A 24,076-nucleotide genomic window follows, 5' to 3' on the forward strand; every position below is an offset into this window, starting at 1 on the left:
TGGGGGCATTAGGGTCCAGCAAATTTCTACCCCTCCCATGGCTGCAGTGAACACCTTGTAGTATGTACTCTCATATAAAATGATGGATGATGAATCTCTCAGCCAGGGATTATCAAGGCCTTTCATGAAGGAAATCTAAGGGCTGATGATGTTTCTCCCTTAAATTGAGTGTGAGTACCAATGGAGACTAACTCAAACCCAGAGATTCAATGTGAAAAAGAGAAGAATGTGTTGAAATAAGATCAGCAGCACCTTCCACTACTTTGTATAAATCTAAGTGTCTATATCTAATATTTAATAGCTCATCATGAACTATAAACCACTGGCCCAAGAAATCAGTCTTTGTACAGTATTTGCAATGCCTTTCTAAAGTCCAATTACGAAAGCGTTTCCCCTTCCCAATTAATGTGGGTTGTTACTTTCTTAAAAGTTGAGATACTTTATGCATGACTTCCCTTTTGTAAAACCATGCTGAATATCTAAGCAGTAAGACACAATGGATTATGCAGTGATATAAATAATGCAGATCTTGAGTGTTAATTGAAGCACAAGGCAACAGAGTCATGGCCTGAACTTTCAATTGCCACTTGCCAAAGTAATTCTAATTGACCTTAAGGGGACTGGGCATGTGAGTTCAACATGCCTACTCCTCCTGTGAGTAAACATTAGGAGGTTAGGTCCTTATCATTCCAATGTGTCTAAAGCAGCTTTTTCTTTTAGAAATGCTGATGTTTTCAGCATGACTGTTGAAGAAAACTAATTAAAACATTTCAGGGAAACCTAAATTCTTGCTTAATTTTTTTTTTTACTCAGATTAGTTTAATATTGAACAAAATTCACACCATTACAATTTCATTTTATAGTTGCTAACACACGCTACATTTTTCTCTACTTTTTTTTTTTTCTATAGATATTTAAACCTCAGCCAGTGACTGAGATACGGACCAATGGCTCTTTCTTTAACATTCCCCTTTCCTTGTCTGACTCTATTATGAAAGAACAAAACCGGAAGAATTAAGTATCTCCCAGTTGTGCTTTCCAACAGAAAATTAAAGTATTGCAAACAGATTACTAGGCCACAAGAGGCACATTGTGGGATATATGATGACAGCAGGGCTTTGAAATTCAAATGTAGCTCTTTTTCTTTGAAATCCTGCCATGGGTGTAGCTCTCTCAGCACTGCCCTGAAGCTGAAACAGCTGCTTTAGTTTCCTTTTACAGTGATTTCCTAATCATTCAGTTGTAAGATGAGGGGCTCAATTCTATAATTTAGTAACAAGTGAACAAAAAGGCACACTGTACTTGGTAATTTCCAGAACAGCTTTTGATAACTCAGAATAATAAATATCACAAGAATCTTAAGAACTGCACTTTCTGTGATCATGATGCTTCTCATAGATGCCCTGACAGATGCAGTGTACTGGAGTATCCAATCAACTTACACTTAAATATTTAATGTGAATAGGACTTCAGCTTTTCTCAGCAGTAAAAGTGACTTTTAATATAAGGCTGCGCTACCCACTTACTTATTTTGCTGTGTTCTTTTTTTTCCTTTTTTTTTTTTCCCTACTGAGTTTGAGTGAGTAATTTAATTAAAGTCTTGTAATTTTTACTGAATTCTCCTCAACAAGACTTTGTGTACCGATTCCTCAAGGCCAGTCTAATAAATGCTGCCCTTGTTTTTGGGAAATTTGGTGGCATCCTGGAGTTGCTTCTGAAAACTCTGTTTCTTAAAGTTTTACTAATACTGTGAAAGAATGCAGAACACATCACTGCTTTTCTGGAAAATGTACTTGTTGGTCATTTGATCAGCTCATCCTATAGCTTTGAAATGGAAGACAAGCAAGGCAAAGCTGACTCTCATAGCCAGGTGAAAAAGATTTTACTAGTCACGAGGGCTGAAATACTAGTTAAACTACAAGAACTGCAGGATAAAATCCCCTCCAAACAAATAAACAAAAAGTGAATGGTGAGTATACAGAAAACAACAAAGGAAGATGAGACCACCAAAAACCCAGAAAGGAAAGTGAAGGACAGGAACTGAACTTTGAGGATAACAAATCCATTATCACACATTTATTTATAAATATATACTATACAAAATTACATTGATATGTTCCTGTTTTCCTGTCTTACCATTGTTTGATGAGGTGATTATTGTCAGTTTATATAACTTATTTACCAATGGACACTTCTTATTTTAAATCTCATGTTGTAGATCTCACCTTCCATTTAATTTCTGAAACAGGTTATTTGCTAAATATTTCTATTTGTTTGAATATATAGCCTTATTTTTCCCCCATGAAGTTGCATCTTTTCCCTACAAATAAGTTTATCCTCTTTTGTATATCAAATACTTCAAATATATCTAATGAGGGTTCTCATTTACCTTTTGCTATTACCTAGATTCTGATCATAGACAATTCTTCTCCACACCCCAAAAAGACTTAAAACAACTCTTAAATTTCTGAAAGTGACAGAAAGGACACTGTCATGCTTTAAGCAGATCACTGTTTTAGAGTACATTATCTCTCATGAGTCAACAGCTGAGACTATCTGGTTTTCATTATTGTTTTGAGAAAGAGGAAGGATAAAGGTAGAAGAACCAAGTGTGACTTTATAGCACAGGGTATGCCCAGTGCACACCCAGCTGACAACACACTGCAGTGTCCTCCAGCAAGTTCTTTCCAAGGCAAGTTGTACTATATATAGCAGCTTGTGTCTGTCATACAGCATTGCCAGTCGTAACACTGCAGCAATTAAGTGGCTCAATCACCAGTTCAGGGCTGCTTTTCTTACCCATGCACACAGAAACAGCTGTTCCACTGCCTTAGGGGTTCCTTTTCTTTGACACCTACTTGGCACAAATTGTTTGCCAGGTAGCTGCTGACACATTCAGACAATTTTGCTGCTGCAGCTTCTTAGAGCTGAAGCCTGGAAAGCTCAAACATACACTAAGCTGCAAATCCTACAGTGTACTGCAAATCCTACAAGTGCTCTGTATATCCACAAATGTGAGGACTTCACTTTTTACGTCACATTTAGAGTACCTAGGCAACATTACAGTTGCAGTGGGGCAGCAAAGGAGAGAGCTAGCAGACTTGACTGCCACAGAAACACAGGGGTAACAATGACGTCCCAGCAATGGCCCTGTGAGAGGGACCATCCAATCTCCACAAAGACTACCAGCAGAATGCCAGACAGAAGAACCAGGAGCATGATTACACATTATAGTTCTCTCAAACACGTTAGAGGCACATGTTGTTGTTCAGCTTTTATGAACTTTTTTGACCTTTAATGAAGCTTTTTTGAGCTTTTATGAATATGAGTGTTTATGAATATGAGTATTTTTATCACATCTTTTATGATTTAGCATTACCTGTCAGGTAAAAACGACACAAATACAAGCTCTTCACATTTATTTGACAAAAACCACCTTAAGACTCCCTGTATTTTCTTACTCATGCTCCTGTAAGGTAATTAAGAATCTTACTTGCTATGGGAACACCATTTGCTAACCAGCTTATACTAGGCTTTGGGTTGCCATTAGCTCTGCAGATCAATGTTCCATCCTCTCCAGGAGACAAGACCAAGTTTCTGGGTGCTGTTATCCAGTATGGAGCAGCTGAGTTTAAGAAAAGAAAGACAGCAATTATTTTCCAAAATTATACACAGCAAATCATAAGGCATGGTAATCAGAAGATAATTCAAACAAGGTATGTGTAGATATAGACTTACAGCTATATTGTTACTTTATATTTACATATATCTCTATATATATGTGATACTCAATTAAGTGGTAGATCACACATTTGGCTGAACTGACACTCTGGTCACTCACTGCATTAAAATTCTGAGATAAGCAAGAGGATATTTCTTTCATTTAGGGTTGCCTGCTTTGAATCTAATTTGCCTTTCCTAAAGCAAGCAAAATTTATCTGAGTATGGCATTTGCAGACACTACAGTGGTCTTTTGATTAATTTCAGAGATATACATGCTCGTAGTAGTTAGCTGTTAGGAATGAATTTAGGCTTGATTACACAAAAAGATTTCATGTCAAGGGCAAATCTTAAAAAAGCAAAATCCTTGGTCTCACTCAATTCAATGGATGATTGCAGTGGGGCCAGATGAAAACAGAGATCAAAATGGGCAAAACACTGTCCTTACTAGAAGATATTCTATTTCTCCATCCTTTTTTACAATAAATAACCACAAATGGCATATATTATCACATCTTGCAATTAATTTTCAGATTTTGGATTGATGGACAGATGCAAACAGAAAATCAAACTTCTGTTCTTAGAAAGGAGATTAAATGTGATCATAAAAAGATGCTGATCTACAGCAAAATAAATTACTATTTAGCATGCAAAGTAAGCAATACAGCTGATTATTTCAATGACTAATTAACTGTCATTACAGTTTTTTGTTTCATGGTATTCACAGCATGCTTACAATTCCTATTTAGACAAACACGTTGTAAATGTTTTTAGAGCTATAAGGCATCATATTGGGTAAAAAACATGAAGATAGGAACCCAGAAATACAAGTAAAAGAGAAAAAGGAAGGAAGAAAAACATAAGACTGTAAGACAGTAGTAAAATAGAGGAAAGAAATAATCTGGGCTATATGAACAGAGAGAAGGAAAAGGAAGAAAACGAGGATGAGATCATAAAGAGAGATGAGGAGAAAGACAGAGAAACAAGAGAAAGATGCAGTCTAATGACAGATAATCAAAGGATGTAAAATAAATGTAGTACTTGTGCAAACTAATGCACTATCTTACTACTGTTACAGTAAAATACCACTTTAGCTTGCTGCTTTATAAAGTAACATTAAAAGATGAAAAAGATATTATAGATAGTAAAGTCCTTCCAGTGTTAGAATTCAGACAGTTGAATGTTTCCTCAGGGTCATTTTTAACTATTATCATTCATCCTTTTAGCTATACTTCATCCTAGAAAGCCTGCTTCGATCCTACAGTCTGGACTCTTGACAACATTACATTAAGGATAATTTTAGTATTACCTTTCACAGTTACTGAAATGACATGATGAACTGAACCTAATGTATTTCTTGCTATACATTTGTAGTTCCCAGAGTCAGCTTCTGAAACATCTATGATCTTCAGAGTTTTCTTAAAGTTTTCAAAAAATGTTCTGTTGGCTGGCAGTTCCCCACCCTCTTTGATCCAGCGGATTACCGGTGTGGGTCTGGAGAAGTAAAAGCACAGATCAAATTTAGGGACCAAAGAAAAGAAAGATAAAAGTTCAGTATGTTAATATTTTTAATATATGTTTTATAAATAATTATTTTAAGAGCCTCTACCCAGATTTTGGGTCATATCCAACAAATATGAAAAACATGCCAGCATTTGTTTTCTACAAAATGACAAGTCACACTAACATTGTCTATGGCCATCTGTTCATAAGATTAATAATTACAGAATACATTTGTCTGTGGATTAATCTAAAAAAGCTGATGGTTAATAAATGAAGACAAGACAATTTATACTATTAAATTGATGCTCATGGTGCTTTTAAAGGGAGCTTCTATAAAATGACAAGTTCATAATTTTCCTTTGTGTGAGCAATATCCTAATGCTTCATGAACATTATAAACTTTACAAAAGAGCTGTAAGGAGATAGAAATATTTCTTGTGAAAAATCAAGAAAAAAAGTCAATGCTGAGTCAAGTACAGCTACCTGTCACTTCACCAGGCCTAAATTGGCTATGCCCCATGTTGTCCACTGAAGCTGAAAGTTGTTCAAACACATGGAGATACACTTTGAAAATTACAAGAATTTGCAATTTGTTGCTTAATGAACAGAACGTCCTCTTTCAGATAGTAATAGCTCTAGCCAAATGTTCCCCTAGTAGTCTAATATCACATATTTTATAACACAGACACCTAGCAAAGCTTTTAATTGTGGTGTCAGTAATCAGGAATAGTTGTTTCAAACAAAATCTGCATCTGGCCCTTTGTGGACAGGTATTTCTCCACTGGTTTTTTTTTGTTTGATTTTTTGTTTGTTTGCTTTTTGTTCGTTTGTTTTTGTTTTTGTTTTTGTTTTTGTTTGTTTTTTTAAAAATTAATTATATGACAGCTAAAGACATAAAGCCATATAATATATTACATTCTATTTTTTTCACAGGTTTTATCCAACCATTTTACTGGAGTTTGGATCACTGAATACTTTATTGCAGGGTTGTCAAAAGGCATATAACTATATTGCAGATGAGGACTACCTGGGCTGATGCTATGCCCACTCACAGGGGTGGTTTTGCTAGTGTTATTGGTGCAGACACCTGAGCAGGCCAAAACTGAGACAGAAACACTACACTGAAGCTCAGATCAAGCTGTGCCTGTGCCCTGTGGTGCTCATGCAAGTGAACATGTGTGTGAGCTGTGGCACATGATTTCCTCATGGCTACTTGAGAGCACTCTGCATTATGCCTTTGTGCACTGTAAACATATTTACAGTTCTTGAAATAGGTACTAAAGATTTTCTTTAGAATTTCTTTAGATTTTCTTTAGGTACTAAAGATTTTTTTTCTATTCTATAACCAGTCTATTCTCAGATTTCTTCCTGAGAATTAAACTGATTTAAAGATCAACCCAACTCATGAAGTTAAATTGCTCTTAGTAATTTTCTTCTTGCACAATAACAAGCAGAAGCAAACTTCCATTGCATTGAAGAAACAAGGACCAATTAAGCTTGATTACAATGAGAAATTAGATGTAAGGACCTGAAGATTTGGTCTAATGATTCCCACCTAGTGGATCTACTAAGCAATTATTAACACATATAAGCAGTTTTCTTGGATTAGAACAGCAAATCCTTATCTATTTCTATATAATTGGAGAATCTTATGATTGTAAACTTAGGAAAACAATGGAGGCTTTATTCCTGACTGCGAATCTGTGGATATGTGCCTGAGTTTAGTCTATAGCATTTCTTGCCTGTGTCCTTTAAAAACAATGGTACAACCCATACCCTGTGCATAGGGTTTGGGGATATGGGAAGGCAGAGGCCATACATGTTCATGTTCCAGAATCTGCTGATGCCCAAGTAAATGGTGGAGCTCCTTAAAAAAGCTCTTTCCATGTTATACTTCTCCTTCTTTGAAACACTTGAGCTCATACAGTAATCACATTTTAAGCATCTCTGAAATGTTTCCCTCTGTTTCTGTATTATATTTAGATAATAAATGTCTCAAAAGTAACTCACAATCCTGCTGCGATGCACTCCAACAAAAGCACATTTCCTCTGAGTTCCACTTTGGTACTTGTGCTACCTGTTGGTGTTAGAAGAACTGGCTGCCTTTCTGTAACTGGCTTTGCTGGAACAAGAATAAGTAAAAAAAAAATTCTAAATTTTACTCTAATACCAATAAAGTGCATACATCCATTCTCACATTTTGAACAGAGATTTTGCTCCACATCAGCCATTTGATTAAAAGTAATTGTGCAGCACAACTACAAAGCTGAACACATTAGTTTTTGACAGACATAACATATCTGTTAAATGTCACAATTTTGAACACGGAAATGTTATTATTAAAAGAGAGGAGCAATTGATACAAAGCTTTTACATAGGCAACTATGCAGTCTTAATCCTAACTAGCTGCTGTTTCCTTCAACAGAACTATTATGGGGAGTAAGAGGCCACCGGTGTGAGGCACAGTGCAAGACTGAAAGTTACTGAGAATTACTGGGCTTCCATCAAAATAAAAATAAGGCAAAGATATTTTTAATCAGAAATACAAACCAAGGGAGTGAAAGGTACAGTCTGCTTTGGAATATGTTTTAATATTTTCTAGACAATGTGAGGCATCGTTTCAGAAATAATGTCTTTTCCTCTTACTATATATTTAACTTTAATTCAAGCTGTTCCCCAGTCTTGCAATATAGAACCTTGATTAACCTGTAAGCAATAACCACAGTTAACAGGCAGCTATAAATATAAGACTCATTTTTGACATTACACTCTGTTGGCTTTTGAAGTATATGGTATTTCCTATGCCTTCATGGAGTTCAGAATAAGAGTTTTCTGTAATTATAGAGTGTTTTCTGTGAATACTCTAACGTTCTCTAGCAGCAATTTTAATATATAGAATTAAATTGCTCTGAAGTGCTGTAAGGGTCTGAAACATTACAGTAAATAATTTTGTTTTTTAAAAACAAGATTATAAACATAGTGAACTCAAAGTTTGTTAGGGTATAGGATTTACTGATATATTAGCATAAATACAACACTTTGTTTTAATCCAGTATGTGCTGTGAATTCCTTAATAACCAGTACAAAAACAACTTAAAGCTGTGGGAGAACAGAGCAATCCAGAGTCAAGAACGCAGCCAACAGCCACAGCAACAACTCAACTGCTGGCACTGCCAAAGGCTGCTGACTCACTTGGCCAGACTATGAGTGTACAAAAGAATTACCCATAGCGGTTCTGAGTTGGAAGCCAACCCAACAGTCCTCACTAATTGTAGCTAATGTATTGTTTTGTGTTCAGGTACTTGTTTCTTGTTTGTCCCTCCTGAATAACATGCAATTTTTATGTGAAGAAGTAAAATACTCTGTGCTTGTGTTTTATTTTAGATTCACGTAAGTTATGGTTTAATATGCACAAAGCCCTATTTCAAAAGGAAAAAGACAAAAAATTGAATAAATATCAAGTATTTTCTATGTCACCCAATATCAAGTGGAGAGTTCAGAATCAGTGGTGCTCCGAAGTCAGCCTTGCTAAACACACATACATCTGTTCAGGAGGATTTAATTCAGAACATACAAAAAGACCATTCAACACAGATTAATGGAAAGACCAGCCTAAACACCAAACAAACAAAATTTATCCTACCCCTATGAATTTATTGGTACATTCAGGAAGTTATTAAATGTGACGTGGATCTGTTAGGTGCCTAATTGTTGTTATTTATTATGCAGCACATGATATTGAATAGTTCTAGTGATAATGAACATAACCAAATTACTAGGTAAATTTGAGGAAAAATATAAAAAATCAACATAGTATAGAAGTAGTTTTTAAAATCTGCACCAGTGTGAAAGCACTCTTTTTTTATAAGTGTTTATATTTTCTATGAGCCATGTTCTAAGAGCATCAAAACATTAAGTATTTGAAAGGATCACACTGTGCAGTCCCTTTGTGAAGTATGTATTATCACCAGCACTAATTGATATCTTCATTAGAAACTGAAAAAGGAGCAAAAGATTAAGTAGCCATGGAGGTGAAGTTAGTTAACTAAATGCTACTGTGAAACAAGGAGTATCAGTGGGGACCAGTGTAACTCACCACCATAAATATCAGTGTCACTCAAATTAGCAGCTATAGTGTCATTCAATGAATCCACTGAAATAAACAGAATATCATGAAGAAAGCATACAAGAGGGATAAATTAAAGTTCTGGGAATCAAAAGGTGATGACATGGCCACGGTGAGTTAATCAAGTGATTGATTAATTTGTTTCAATAGTTACAGTAATCATAATAACTTAACATTCTTGCATACAAAAACATCTGAAAACTGTTATTTTTTTACACTGTATTTTTTTAATGTATTAAATCCTAAAAAACATTTTTTCAAAACACAAATCCTTATAAAGGGAAAAATGATAGCTTTTAAAATCAATTTTATTTCAAGAAAACTGGAGATTATGTTTCAAGTTTACACAATAATGTAATTTCTTATTCAAAATGAAAATTACAAAATTCCCTAGCATAACACCTAACTTAACTTTAGCACATGACTTAGGAACTCTGGATAAATACTGTGTAAGTATTTAATTTGGTGATGGAATACCTACTTGAAAAGACTTTTACAGATATGGGTTGTTTCTGCTGTATAGTTTGTGTATGATTAAATCTTGCATAGCAGATATAGTCATCCCGGGTGTCTTCTGGTTGTACATTAGAAAAATAAAGATCTCCATTTAGACCTTGGGAAACTCTTTCACTTTGAGGCAGCCTTTGGAAAGCTAAGGGAAAACAAGAACATATTTATGCCAAATATAATTAACACACTGTATTATTATGATCTGCAGACTCCACATTCATTCAAGTACACTTGTTTGAGGCCTGGTACATATAAACACATTTCTAGGCTTCCTGATGAAATCCCTTGTCTACCCATTTTTCCCCAGTGGGTTAATCTACAACTTGCATTAAGATCTCCAGCTCCTTTTGGCTTTGTGCTTTTGGGCTGTATGTCTGCTTGTTTCTTCTATTCTACAGAAATGGAAATTCACTGAATTTTAACTTAGAGGGAAACTTCACCATCTGTGGCTTTGGTAAGCAATGATCTACTACATAGAAAAATTACAAAATTTCAACTGCATAAAAAATAAACTCACCATTATCCATCCAAAATATGATAGGGGGTGGTAAGCCAACAGGAGGTCTGCAGTGCAGTACTAGTGAATCACCTTCGCGAACATGATTTGGTTCCAGTTTTTCTTTCGTCCACAAAGGTGACCCTATAGAAAGTAATTTTGACATGCACATAAACTGGGGATAGGCAAAACCTCTAAAATTTAAAGAGAAAATGTACAAAGTATTCTAGAGAAATGGAAGGACTACATGCATCAAAATGTTAAGTCCTTGCATGTTTGCTAAAGTTCTTATTTTTGTTCCTTTTTTTATGTTTTCTTGGAAGAAAAGTACATCAATGATTTATTGAAAGTATAATCAACTGATTCAAATTATTTTGTCTACTCACTAAAGGTTTTATAACAGTATCTTGCAAATTTTAAACTATACAAAAAAAAAAAAGGTGATGTGCTAAAATAGAAAAAGGGGTAGACATTCCTGAAGCCATATTATATACACACTCTTTAATTAAGATGTGAGAACAGCACATTTTAAGCTGAGAAGCTTTAAAACTAAACTGAGATAAAGCTAATAAAAAGCTGTAGAAACAATCTACCATTAATTAAGAATTTTTAGCTTCTTTTTAGTTCCAATCTGTTATGTTTTAAAGCTATTACAAAAACTATGGAATACAGACTTCATACACAGAAAAAAATTGTTATCATCAATTATGCCATCAGTGTCAACAAATTATTCTTAAAGCCTTAAGGGTTTAAATATTTTATTCTAGCACTAGTGTCATACATCCAACTAAGTTTCAAACATTATAAGGTTATCCAGATGTATCAAGAAAAAAACTCAGTTATTAAATTTTTGTAAAAAATGTATTTGAGAGAACATGTAATACAGTATTATACCTGAGTACTAGAAAATAGGCAACAACTTCTAGCATGGTCATTTGGATGACTGAATTTTTAAGACAGGAAAATAAAAAAACAGAAAGTGCATAAGGAAATGAGAAAACCAAAATGTTTCACACTTTATGAGCATTAAGAGCTTTACTTACTAGAAGGCCTTATAACGATATTGTTGGAAATGGCTGCTCCTCGTTCATTCCTCGCTGTGCACTGGTAAACTCCCTCATACGCTTCTGCCTTCCCACCATTCATAATATTTATGACAAGAGTCCCTGAATTTGGTTTCATTGTTACCTGTGCATCTTTATCTATATCAAAATGAGTTCCATTGCGTGTCCAGGAGAAGCTAAAACAATTAAAAGAAAAGTTTATTTTTAGCTTCTTTTTGTAGATTGTATGAAGAAAAAGAAGAAAAAACCAATTAACAAAAATACATGTTATTTTTTCATTAGCAGATAAGTAAGACTCACTCCCAAACTAAATTAACTAACGAAGAAATACAAAAAACTTTTACTATAAGAAATCTGGCAATATATTTTAAGATAAAAAGGTTTGGCTGGACTTGTTAACAGGAGCTATTTCAAAGCCAATTCTTTTTAAAAAAATACAATAAAAATTTCTAATCATACATGGAAAAGAACTGATTTCCTTTCTACTAAAAATGATGCAGTAACATCTGCAAGAACTGATATTGCTACAGCTGCATTAGCATTTCCATTATAAAACCTATTGTTGAAAGGGTTTATAAATCTGTCTTTAAAAACTTGCTCAGGGCTGAAATGTGTCATCTGAGGCCCCAGTAGGAGACCATTTCTTTTAATTGGTTTGGCAATTTTGAAGTGATGCAAGTGAATTAAAGTCTGTGGTGAGTTTGATTTCTTTTCAGTATTCTAATGCAAACGTAATTCTCTAATTGAAATTATATAGTCTGATAGCCTTTATTTAACCTAGTACATTTATAGTGATGCTACTCAAACCAAGAGATGTTTTGAAAAGTTGTCATTAAAAATGAAGACTAATGGAACTCATAAAAGATTGTAAAGAAGCAGAGATTCACAGTCTACAACTTAGACTACCGTAAACACCACTTTTTTACTTATACTTAGTTTATGGTCAGAAGTATAGTCACAGAGAGCTTGAACAACACCTGTGGAGTGCTGAGCACTCACAGCTTCAAATGCTGTGAACAGCAGGTTTTGTACTTGCTACACATTTCAGCTTCAGAATCTTAAGCACATACACTCTTTTTGCTGGCTAGAATGCTTCCTAAAGCATAAGCACAAATGGTGCTGGAAAAGTTCAAATTCTAACTGACTCAAATTGTGTTCTGACCTTCTGCAGCATCTGGGCAGGACTGGATATGATATTTGCACCTTGTGTTGGGGGAGAGAAGAACTGGACCAGCAGCAGCGCAGGTTTTTGGGAGGACTACCATGCATAGTGAACTAACAGCAAACCTCTTTCTTACAACTTTGCAGGTGAAGCTTCAAAATGTGGGGTTTCGGTTACCAATAATATTATTAAGGATGGAAGAAAGTGTAATGTGGGTTCAAATAAGAAGTGAAAAATGTGGTACCAACCCCTGAATTTGAAATACATGAAGTCAGAGTCTTTTCTGTTCTAGTTGTAGGTAGCAGCACATCCACAAACCTTTATGCCAAGTGCTCTTAGCAATTAGAAGTTATCACACTGATATCACACAATTCACACTGTGGGCTGAGAAAGTCCACCTTTGTCTTCAGAGCTCTGGAGCAGCTCAAGTTTTGATATGCCTTTGCAGATTATCAAGAGTGATGGACCAACCAGACTAACTACCGATACAAATTTAATCACTGTAATATCTTAAAAAACAAGCAAGACTAAACACAAGCTTATAAAACTTATTAGAAAATTCTTTACTTAAATCCTGTCACTTCCTTTGTAGCACGGAAACAAAGCCTGATCTGTGTTTGATGGGGAAGATGAGGATGTACAGCAGACAGCCCTGGCACATGGCTCAGGTTTGTCAGTCTCACAGACAGCTCTCTTTTTCTCTCTGGTAATTCCAACCATAAGTGTTCAAGAGAAACATCTGCAGAAGCAATACAGTTGTCCCAAAGTGGACAATAATCATCTGGTCCTCAAGGTCAACACCCAGACTCTTAAAAGTGGCATTGGGCCAGCCAAATCAAAATGCTGGTAAACAAAGCAACTCTGTGGCACTCCTGTCCTCAACGAAACAATAGAAAGGGTGAGTGTATCCCAGATAACCTCCATCTCCTCTATTCTGCTGCCCAGCATGATAATGACAATGATGCCAAGGCAATCAGCAGGAATAAGGCAGGAAAAAAAATGGTTATTCAAAAGAAATACATCTAACAAGCTCTGTCTGTATCTAGATGAGCAGTTTTGGATGGATCTTGCTAGCAAGGTGTAGCACAACACTGCTAGAGCAGAGAGAGGCACATTTCTATGTTCACAGTCTCTGCAATCAGAAGCAGTTACTAACAATGCCAGAATGTATAATGGCTACTGATGTTTCCAGTGCAGGCACTCAGCACTTTGAAATGAGGACTTTTCAAATATTCCAAGATGCTAAAAGAGTATCTTAAAATGGACAATGATCAGGAATCTGATTAATTTCTGCCAAAACCAAAACTTAAGGCTATTAAATACACAAGGCTGTTGATCAATAAAATTAATACAGACTATATAACTTCTGACAAATTATATTTCAAGCTCAGCCTCATAAAATGGAATTATTTACAAAACATTACATTTGAATGTAATAGCATTAGTCTGACTTTATTCAATGTCCATTCTTCTAAAACTATGCCCAAACCTGGCACATCATCCAGTTCATAGTACAGTATGCCTCCTAGTGTGTTCCATGGGCATTTACCTATCTGCTCTTGTAATAATCAAGTATTATTTTATTTTTATAGTTTCGAGAAGAAAAAATTGTTTGATGACTCTACAAAAATTTAAATGTCAAGTGTTTTAAGAGTCAAAATTATGCCACTATCTGGTAGCTGTGAAATTTACAAAGGTACAGATGTATGCATGTTTCTTCATGTGCAAGCACATTCATACAGATAATCTTGATCCTGTTAGTTTAAAAAAATTGCAGTATGTTCTCCTTGAACTCCAGAGTCCTTCCATGCTCTTAGACCAATAAAAGAAAAAAAAAAAAAAAAAAAGCTACTAACCTAGGAGGTGGCTTTCCTTTGGCTTCACACTGTATTACAATATTCTCTCGAGGATCAACAATGTAATCTTTTGGAGATTGCTGAGTTATCGTAGGAGGTTGTGACACTTCATTATGAAATACAACAAAGAGAGATGATTTCAATAATATTTTCAAAGTATCACCAAGACACTTTTGTAAGCAGAGAAAGAAGAATTGCAGTTAGCAACCAAATTATTGATAGAAGAGTGGGATTAAAGTATTATTTGTATCAGGAGGCTGAAGCTCTGTACCCTTGTAAATCAGCGTAGCTATACTAACTTCCAGCTGAGGCTATCCTGATTTACAGCAGATGAAGGTCTTGGCCAAAAGGTTTAATATTATTTCTATACCTCAGATTTCAATAGATTTTCACATAACCAAAGGACATTTAAATTCTAAGTCCAAAAAATCTGAAATGAAGAGTTGCAAGACATAAACCTCCACAAAATGGTTTTTTACCACACAGAAGAAAAAAGTATATATTGCTTTGTGCTTCTAAACATTTTATGTATTTTCAAATTCTCTGTGGGTGAAACCTTTCCACACATCTATTATGCTTAACATATTGCATTAATCTACAAAGCATGCTTTTAAGAACTACTTTTCAGGAGTAAAAAATGTGTTATAAGCAAAAGACTCTGTAAAAAATAACAAAAATAATATCTAGTTTCCAAATAAAGTAAACATGTAGGGAAAGTAAAGCACTGATTCCCCTCAAGAAACCCATTAAAAATATACTCAGTCTTGTGAACTGTCCCAGAAGAAGCAATCATTTAACATTTGTGATTTGTCCAGCACTATAAAACAAGTAGCACAGAACAAAATTGATTCACCTGATAAAGTAGTTGGTGTCTACTTACTGTAAGTAATTCATAACGTTTTACCATTATCTGTGCCATTTTTGCATTAAAAAAATACTGTTTGTGATATTAAGATAGCGAGAAAGGTGTCTTCCTCAACATTATTCATATTGTTTATAGTTTAGTGTCACCTAAATAAATCTGTTTAATAACATGCCCATGAACATCCCTGTCTAAGCACTGTGAATCACCTGTCCAGCAAAACCCTTTGCTACTTCTTTGGGGTAATTTCTAGCCACTGGAACAAAATACTTCAATCACCAGAGTTAGCTGTGTTCTCATGCCTCACTCTAGATAGCTAAAATTGTACAACTGGGATTTTTATTTAAGTCTTTCTTAAGCATACCATTATACATTAAGTACTCCTTTGCACAGACAGAGGTAGCTGTCTGTAAAACTCTACCTGCAAGAAACAGCAATGAAAAAAAATCAGATCATGGAATCATAACAAAACACAGCAGCTAATCAGAACAGGCCACAGAGAACTGGGTTCTGCTCCTCACTGCACAGGGGAGAATCCTTTAAAGAGGGAGGCAACACTTTTACATGACACCTTTGTGTATATTTCTTTAGGAGTACTTGAAGGCAGTCCTTTTCCCTCTCAGAGGCATTTCTCAGGGTCAGTACATGTCAGATGCTTACTTGGGAAAAGCAAATACACTCTGAAAAAGGATATGACATAAACACTGCCCAACCTACAGGATATTCCATCTGATGCACATCAAAGACCTGGAATCTCCACTCTTGTGTTATGGACTCACTTAAAACTGATTAAATCAAACATAAAACTAAAGCTAAGATAGAACCCATAAAATATGAGGTCTACTTAAAGAGCTATATCCACTGTGGATATGAAAATATGTCCACATCAGATATGTAAAACAGTACAAAAGTACACATATTCCAATAAATTTATTTTTTATCAAATATATTTACTCCTGAAAGTAGTAATAAAACACTGCACATGCTGATATTGAGTGAAGATTTTAATGTTCAAATAGCACACCATCAAAAATCACACAATTAATTTGTTTAGAATATCAGAATGCTGTTTTATGTACAGTAGTATTTTTTTGAACACTGCATGCACAAAACATCTAGATAGAGCAAACCAAATTATCAACAAAATGTCAGAATCACACATTTTTGGATTACAAATTCAATTTGCAACAAAATCTGCATTAATTTTCAGCAGCACACAGCCTATTTTTAGTGAGGAGTAACTTACATTCTTCTAGAAGTTTTGCTTTTATTCCCACATCAGAATCAGCAGTTGAATGGACAAATGGAGATTAAAGAGAAAAACTTGTTAGTGAAGAGAAAATTAGCAATTTTGAGAGGGAAGATAAGTATCTCTGAGAAGTACACTGGTCACCACTAAAAAGAAAACATTTAAAACATTCAGCACTGCAACCCATGCCGCAATGCCTGAAATTCCAGCCACAACTTCCATTATGTCAGATATTACTACATTTATCTTAAAGCTCTTGGTATGAGAAACTTTCCTGAAGTGTTGACTTTTTAATGGCAACCATGCTATGTGATTTTGGCCTTGCAAGGACATAAAACACTAATGCTGAGGAGAGAGAGCAGCAAATCAGAATAAATGGGTGAGCTACCCTCATGCTGCAGTCAAAATCAATCCACCCATATGATCACATGGAAGAACAAAGTGAATGCTTCAGGCTAAAATTACTCTTGTAAAGACTAAAGCACCTAATTCTACTCAACAGACTTGCAACCCTTTTCGGTTTAAAATATAACTAATTTTTTTTAAAAAAATCATCTTAGTTGTTAGATCTTTATTGCTTATTTCCAATGTTTTGGATAAACACGTCTCTTTATCAATAGGCCAAATGTCCTGGAGTTCCCTGCATTTTCAGTTATTCCTTGCCTGCTTTCGGTTATTCCTTGCCTAGACACTGACTAGGAACTAATGAACTTGCTATGAAACAGGAATTTCTAACCTGGATGAAAACTAAATTTTCAACTAATCAAGCATTTTCTCACCACCGGGTCTCTATGATGGATATTCAGGTAAGACCCACAAAAAATTTACATGTGGCGCTCTCCTAGAGTCCATTCTCATCATTATTTATGAAATTCTAGATGTAATTTGTGGCTAAAAATTCAAGTATGTGACTTTATCAGACCTCACAAAGTTATTAAACATGAAGTAGAAGGGAATGAAATTCTCAGTACAGAATTAAAATGGTACATTCAAAAGGGCTATTCATTTTTGTCTATTGATGCATTTCAGGTAAATTTAATCCAAAATCTTGCTCTTAAGATAATGATATTAGAGAGACGGAAAATTTATATTAGTTGCTAAACTACAAGGTAGGTTTATACCACTATTTATAGCCTGCAAAGATGTTTAAAGAGAAAAAATAAGTTTTGAAAGTAACACATTCACTTATTCATCAAACTTTCAAAAGCCTTCTTTAACCCACAGCTTATTGCTCTAATGGCATTTACAACACAAGTTGGATGTGATTCAGAAATATTGATTTTGTTACAGAAATGCAGGTCATTGGTTTGAAAGGCTTATAAAATGCATGGGGAAAAACAAAACACCAAAGCACTTGCAATGTATGTCAATGATTGTTTTAAAAAAACATGCATTTCTGGAAGGCAGGAAGGTATCAAAACCACAGGGGTAAAGAAAACCATGCAAATTAGAATCACAGGCAAATTTACTGATGTATTAATCCATCAATTAAACAGCAACCCTAATGTCCTCTTCCCTGCTAATTAGTTAAACAAATGAACAGTCACTGAGATGTGCAACATGGTTCGCTGAATTCTGAAAATGTGATCATGTTTATCTATGAAATAAAACAGAAACTTGAAACATGAGTAATTTAATAAAATTAGCTATTGAGAATATAAAACACAGCAGCTACCACTGCTTCCTTTTCAGCATGGAGTGCTACCTTCAAGGTTCCCCACTAAAAGAATCTTATATTAAACATGAACTTCAGATCTTGGGAATTCCCATCCTTCAGACATTTCCTCATGTGTTAATGCTGGAGTTCCTGCTCAGCACATTTTAAATATGTTTTTAAGTAAAAGTTCTTAAGTGTTCAGGCACTGCTTAAGAAATCCAAGAGCCTAACTTATCCTTTTGCATTAAAAAAAAAAAAAAAAAAAAAAAAAAAAAAAAAAAAAAAAAAAAAAAGATGCTTTGAGTGTTTGAATTTTAGGTATTTGAATTTTTTACTAGCTCTCATATGAGGTACTGGGGACCTCTTCTCTGAAGGTAAGAGTGATTGTTTACAGCAAGCAGGAATTGTCCTGGGATTTTTAGAAAATTATCAATATTATCTTAATTTCACAAATAATTAGCACTTCGGAGGGTTTTTCTGCCCGTCTTCATTTTGATCAAACAAATGCACACTGAAGTGTAAGTAGGATTCTGTGAGAATCCTTTGTTAAACCTCCTCAATTGAAAAATGTAACTCACAGGTTTCAAAAATCTTCAGTAAGTAAGTGTAAATATTCATAATGATAATGTCCTGATTGAAGTGACCAAACACACTATTTTTAGCTCCATGCTGGAGTTATCTTCAGCTTCCTACAGAAATTATTTAACTAAACTTCTATTATTCTGCATTTATTTATCAAGTTAATACTTACAGTCAAGAGGTACATCCAGTGCAGAAATAATTTGGCACAGAAAGAGGACCAGGGAAGTTTTGCTTGTAGGTATGCTCATCTTTTTCATCATGGTTTTAGGCTGTACTGAGTAAACCACACTTGAAGAATGAAGTTCAACTTCATAAGACTAGATAGCTCGCAGTAGTTATGTAAGTATAGACAAGAAACCTGGTAAATAAAAGACAAACAATATGCAGATACAATGGAGACTTAAATCATCACATGTGCCTTAATAATATTACGAAATACAAGCAGTCTAAATACTATAGCTAAGACTAAGAGTTACACATGTGTTCTACTGAAATCCAAGAAATTCATAAGTTCTTAGGTCACCTAGATCATAACACTTTTCTAAAGAAGCTAATGAAGAACTCCTATAACTTTAGTGAGTGGAAATACAAGTTCCTCTCCTAAGAAGGGTAAAGCATCAGTCAATCGATGTAGTTAATAAAAGAGTATATACTAAAGATAATAGCCCTCTGAAGTAGCTTTAGTGGAATAAAGCTCTGAATGCCCACCTAGTGTCTCCTTCAAGCACCCTGCACCATTCTTGGAAATAGGTATTTTAGGCATCTACTCCAACGAAAACATGTCAAGTCATGAATTTCCTAAGTAAACTGTGGAATCTTTCTGCAGCTTTGAGTGTAAGTATTCCACTTCTCCCCAGTTTGGAACTCTTTCTAATAAGACAGCTGTAGACTGAATACACAGGATTTCATGAAGGTGCTGAGGTGCTACCATGTGTACTCTACTTAGGCTCCTATTTCTGGATATCTGATTCCTCTCAAAATAGATAACATCAAAATACTTTGTCATTTCTAGCCTGAAACCAAAATCTAAATAACTGTCAGCATATTTTCATACACTCTTCTCCTCCTTTCATATGTGATGAACTGTTGGAAATGAAACTTAAGGGAAATCTTTGAAATGTGCTAGATTTCCCCCCTCAGCCAGGCATGAGAGATCATATTACCCATGCAGAATGATTCTGGCTTGCTCCTTATTTTCTGCATTCAGGATCAAGCTCTAGCTGAGAAGAATTTTGGAGGAGTGAAAACTGCAGCCTGCAGCCCATCAGCATCACCAGTGACCTACAAAGAGTTATGCAGCCCTAGAAATCCAAACTACAAATCCAAATTACACAATGCATTCTCAGTAAATGGACATCCACTGAAAAACTACTTTCCAGATGCCAGATGGATCAGAAAGTTGGCAGTGATCAGCATTAATTCACCTTGAAGGGAACACTTGCTCAGCTCTGGTTACAGATATAAAACACAATATTATCCAGTCCACAAAGAGTTAAAGTTGCAAAGAAGCAGCTGCTTTATGAATGTTAAATTAAGAGTTGTTTGTGCTTCCTGAAGTTACTTAAACCAGCCTATGGTAAGAATTTCCCTCAATTTTCACATTACAGAAGAAATTATGCCTCTTAATTGCTGCTGTAAATTATCCTACTCTTTGTACAGTCCTCTGAGCAGACTGGAATGAGAAACTAGAAGTGAGGCATGGAGCTCTACTTCTCATCCTAACCTAGGACATCAAACTCCCTGATTTTTACTGTCACTATCTGTAAAACAGATTTTTATTTCAAAATAAGAATATTCAGTATGTTAAAGTTCTAGACACATACTACTTGGAGTTGTTGGGAACTGCTGACTGGGGCATCACAGGAGAAGGCAAGTTGCTTACTGACACTCCAAACCACCTCTAGGACTGCATACTGTAATGTAATAACTAATTATTTATCATGGCAGATTAGAAAAATTACAAAACACATCAGAAGAGGATACCAGAGTTCTGGCCTTTGCCTAATTATTTGTACAAACTAGAACTGCAGTAGTCAAGGTGGCATGCCTACCTACAAAATACTCAGAAAGGAGTTCAGACACATATCAGGAATGCATGAAAAATATTCAGACTTTCCTAGAAACATAAACTGAACTTTCCTACATTTTAAATGAGCACCCTAAATTGCTGGAGGTTGAGCTGGGAAAGGTGGGAAGTGTTTTCTCCATCCCATTTTGGCACGTACAGTTTACTAGGCTCCTGCTGCAGTGAGCAAGGGGAAGGAGAGCTTCTGTTGAGAGTGCCTGAGAACACTCCAGCATGTTTCCTGCAATGAAGTGCTCTCCAGAAAAGCTGATTTTATTCTATTGACTACAGCTGTCTGCTCTTCTCCAGTTAAGCTAGGTTCTCACCCACTGTTCTCCTGATCTTTGTGTCATCTCATTACACTATCACTGCAATTATCAAGGTGCCCTCTCTGTGCAGTGACCTGGGATTTACAGGATATTCTTGAAGTATTGCACAGGTGAACCTTGACTTTGATTGTTTCTTCTCTATGCAACATTTCAGTCCTCCTTATGAAACCCTGAAAACCTGACTATCCACTTTATTGTCTTGTTCTTTCGACATGTAAAATGAGTATTGCAGTGATTTGAGAGTATTGTAAAATTAAATTGCATTTGCCTTGAACAAGTACAAATGAATACCCAAGCACTGTTGAATAAGGCAGGGGCAATTAAAATGATTGGGAAAGTAATACTCTTGAGAAATTGTCTCATAATCTCTGCCTCTGCTACTGCAAAGTTCCAGTAGGATACCTATTGAATCTAATGCTGGGATATTTAGATATAATATGGGAATTCAGCCTCAGAGAGCCAATGTGCCCGAAGACAGAACATTACTGAAAATGATTTTAGATTTGTCAGCACAACTGGGTGCTCTTGCTGAATACAGTCAAGATTAAATCTGGCATAATTTATTATGAATACAACAGCTGCTAATGCAGAACTAAACACTGCTTTGACATAACATTATCTGCTACAAAATAAGAACAGGCCTCTTTGCACAGATCAATGTAAAGGCTTCAATTGCAAAACCTGAAATATTTATACAGCAGATTGCCTTTTCCTCCAGATAATTTATTTGTGATCTCTTGCAACTCAGACATTTTTCTTACTCTTTTCATAGGAAAACATATATATTGTGGCAGTTTGTTCAGGAGTTTACTCACCAATTTGTACAAAATAAGATTTTCTATACCTCCATACCGCCTAAGCACCTAACAAAATGTCACTTCTTGTGTCCTCTGTGCTTCTTGACGAGATGCTGATTGTGACTAACAACATGGACTAAAGGTTGAAGCTATTGAGTAGCAAACAGGAGCTGAGGTAAATAGCAATGCATAAGCAAAGTGTAGTAGTATTTCATCATAAAGCATAATTACAAAAGCCAAGGGTTTTATGTATGTATTACAAAAGAATTAGGATCAAGTGAGAGACATTGACCTTTTTTTTTCACTTAGAAAAAACCAAGCAAACAACTACTTATTAAAAATTACCCACAGAAAGCCACAATTAGAAGAATGAAAGCATCTGATGTGAGCCTGATGTAGACTATATGGCAGAAGATCAACACAGTTTGTTCCCAGTGGTCTCTTCACTGGGACCATTTGGCTATAAACAGAAAAACCAGATACTTCACAAACACTGAAGAACTAGGAAAAACATCATGCATATGGAAAGGATAATTTGGAAGGCAGAATTCAAGATTCCTTTTGTAAATCAAGATGGACAAGGATCTCCTCAATTTTAAGAGCTCAAGAGTAAATGAATCACAGGATTGTTAAGGTTGGAAAAGACCTTTAAGATCATCAAGCCTAACTATCAGCCCAGCACTGCCAAGTCCAACACTTAACTATGTTTCTAAGTGCCACAGCTACATGTGTTCAAATACCTCCAGGGATGAGGACTCAACCACTTCTCTGAGAAGCTACAGTGCTTGATAATTGTTTCAGTCAAGAAATTTCCTAATATTTAATCTAAACCTTCCCTGGAGCAATTTGAGACTGTTCCCTCTTGTCCTTTTGCTTGCTACTTGGGAGGAGACACTGGTACCTCATGGGTTACATCTTTCCCCTCTGAAGGAGCGAGTACCCATCCTACCTACACACTCTGATACTCCCTGAACTGTGTCCAGGCACCATAGAAGAATTAGGGTTAGATGCTTATATGCACTAAGCCATTTTCAAGCTATTTTGACAAAGGCACATGTATGTGTGAGTGTCACACTCTAAATGTTTTTAGCAGTTCTATATACAGCAAAAAAACATCAGCCTTGGCTACACTCCTGAACTGCTACTACACTGAAGCATTACTGTTTTGGCTCTGAGAATGTACTTAAGCATTCATAGTGGTCTCCTTCCTTTCCACAATCCAGACACAATTTACAGTCTCGTTACTGTCACTCTCTATTTTCCACTGTAGGAAAGCCATTTAGTCCTTGAAACTTCTTTAATGACAATCCTACATTAAGACCTGCCAACTGGTTTGTTATTCATCAAAGTCTGGTCTGTTTTGCACAGTTCTATTCATGTTTTTATTAATCAGTTTCACATGGCACTAAGTCAAATAAATGGTTTTCAAAGTATTTTACATTGACACCATGATCTTACCAAACTAGTAATTTTACCAGATATTAAAAGATTAAAATCAAGTTTTTGTCAACCATTTGTTTTACAAGCCCTACTTTCCAGAAAACTCTGAGCAGAATCAATTTTACTCAAGGCCTTTAATTCCCTATCAGCTGAGTCCCCAATCAGCTTTTTCCATATGTTCACAGTGATTTATATCAGGCTATATTTACCCTGCTCAATCTGCTTGTCTATTCTGAATCTGGGCAGAACACCAGCTTTCTTCCAGTCTTAAGGAACATATTAAAAATGAAAACCTGTGAGCCAGATACCTTACCCACTGGCTCCTCTGAAGCTCACGGGTAGGTCCATCACACCTAGACTTGCTGAATGACATAAATTATGTATCTTCAACACATTTTATTCAATATCTACTAATGGTTACTATGACTAAAGAAGCTTTCCATCCTAATATGATGGATCATAATTTTTCTCTCAATTCATCGCGTTACTTGAAATAATATAACATCAGAAAACAGTGCTGACCCTGTTTCTAAGACTTGGTCCTATTAAAAAAACCCAAATATTTGCCTGCTTGTCTCCACCATGGCAACGACCAACACATCTGCCATGAGAACAGAAGCTCTTTCAACACAAATACCAGTACTGACTGTACATCTGC

General features: G+C 35.5%; 1 protein-coding gene across 7 annotated transcripts in view; it reads right to left on the bottom strand.

Annotated features, from left to right (window-relative positions):
• NRCAM (neuronal cell adhesion molecule) overlaps positions 1-24,076 on the bottom strand; it is a gene marked incomplete at its 3' end in the record, with an annotated part of 143,496 nt that overhangs the window by 47,704 nt on the left and 71,716 nt on the right. For 6 of the 7 annotated variants that reach the window (XM_083860570.1, XM_083860568.1, XM_083860566.1 and 3 more), the window contains exons 3-10: positions 18,957-19,145; positions 14,438-14,543; positions 11,399-11,595; positions 10,377-10,499; positions 9,831-10,001; positions 7,234-7,345; positions 5,030-5,214; positions 3,494-3,625 (exon numbers count right to left, since the gene is read on the bottom strand). In XM_083860570.1, the coding sequence (XP_083716696.1) occupies positions 3,494-3,625; positions 5,030-5,214; positions 7,234-7,345; positions 9,831-10,001; positions 10,377-10,499; positions 11,399-11,595; positions 14,438-14,543; positions 18,957-19,047 (1,117 nt within the window). In that variant the 5' untranslated portion in view covers positions 19,048-19,145. Of the gene's footprint in view, positions 1-3,493; positions 3,626-5,029; positions 5,215-7,233; positions 7,346-9,319; positions 9,377-9,830; positions 10,002-10,376; positions 10,500-11,398; positions 11,596-14,437; positions 14,544-18,956; positions 19,146-24,076 lie in introns of those variants that run through there. The other variant, XM_083860564.1, reaches the window with a different exon arrangement.

This window comes from Zosterops lateralis, assembly GCF_965231275.1.
Source record: "Zosterops lateralis genome assembly, chromosome: 4".
NCBI classification, from domain to species: Eukaryota; Metazoa; Chordata; class Aves; order Passeriformes; family Zosteropidae; genus Zosterops; species Zosterops lateralis.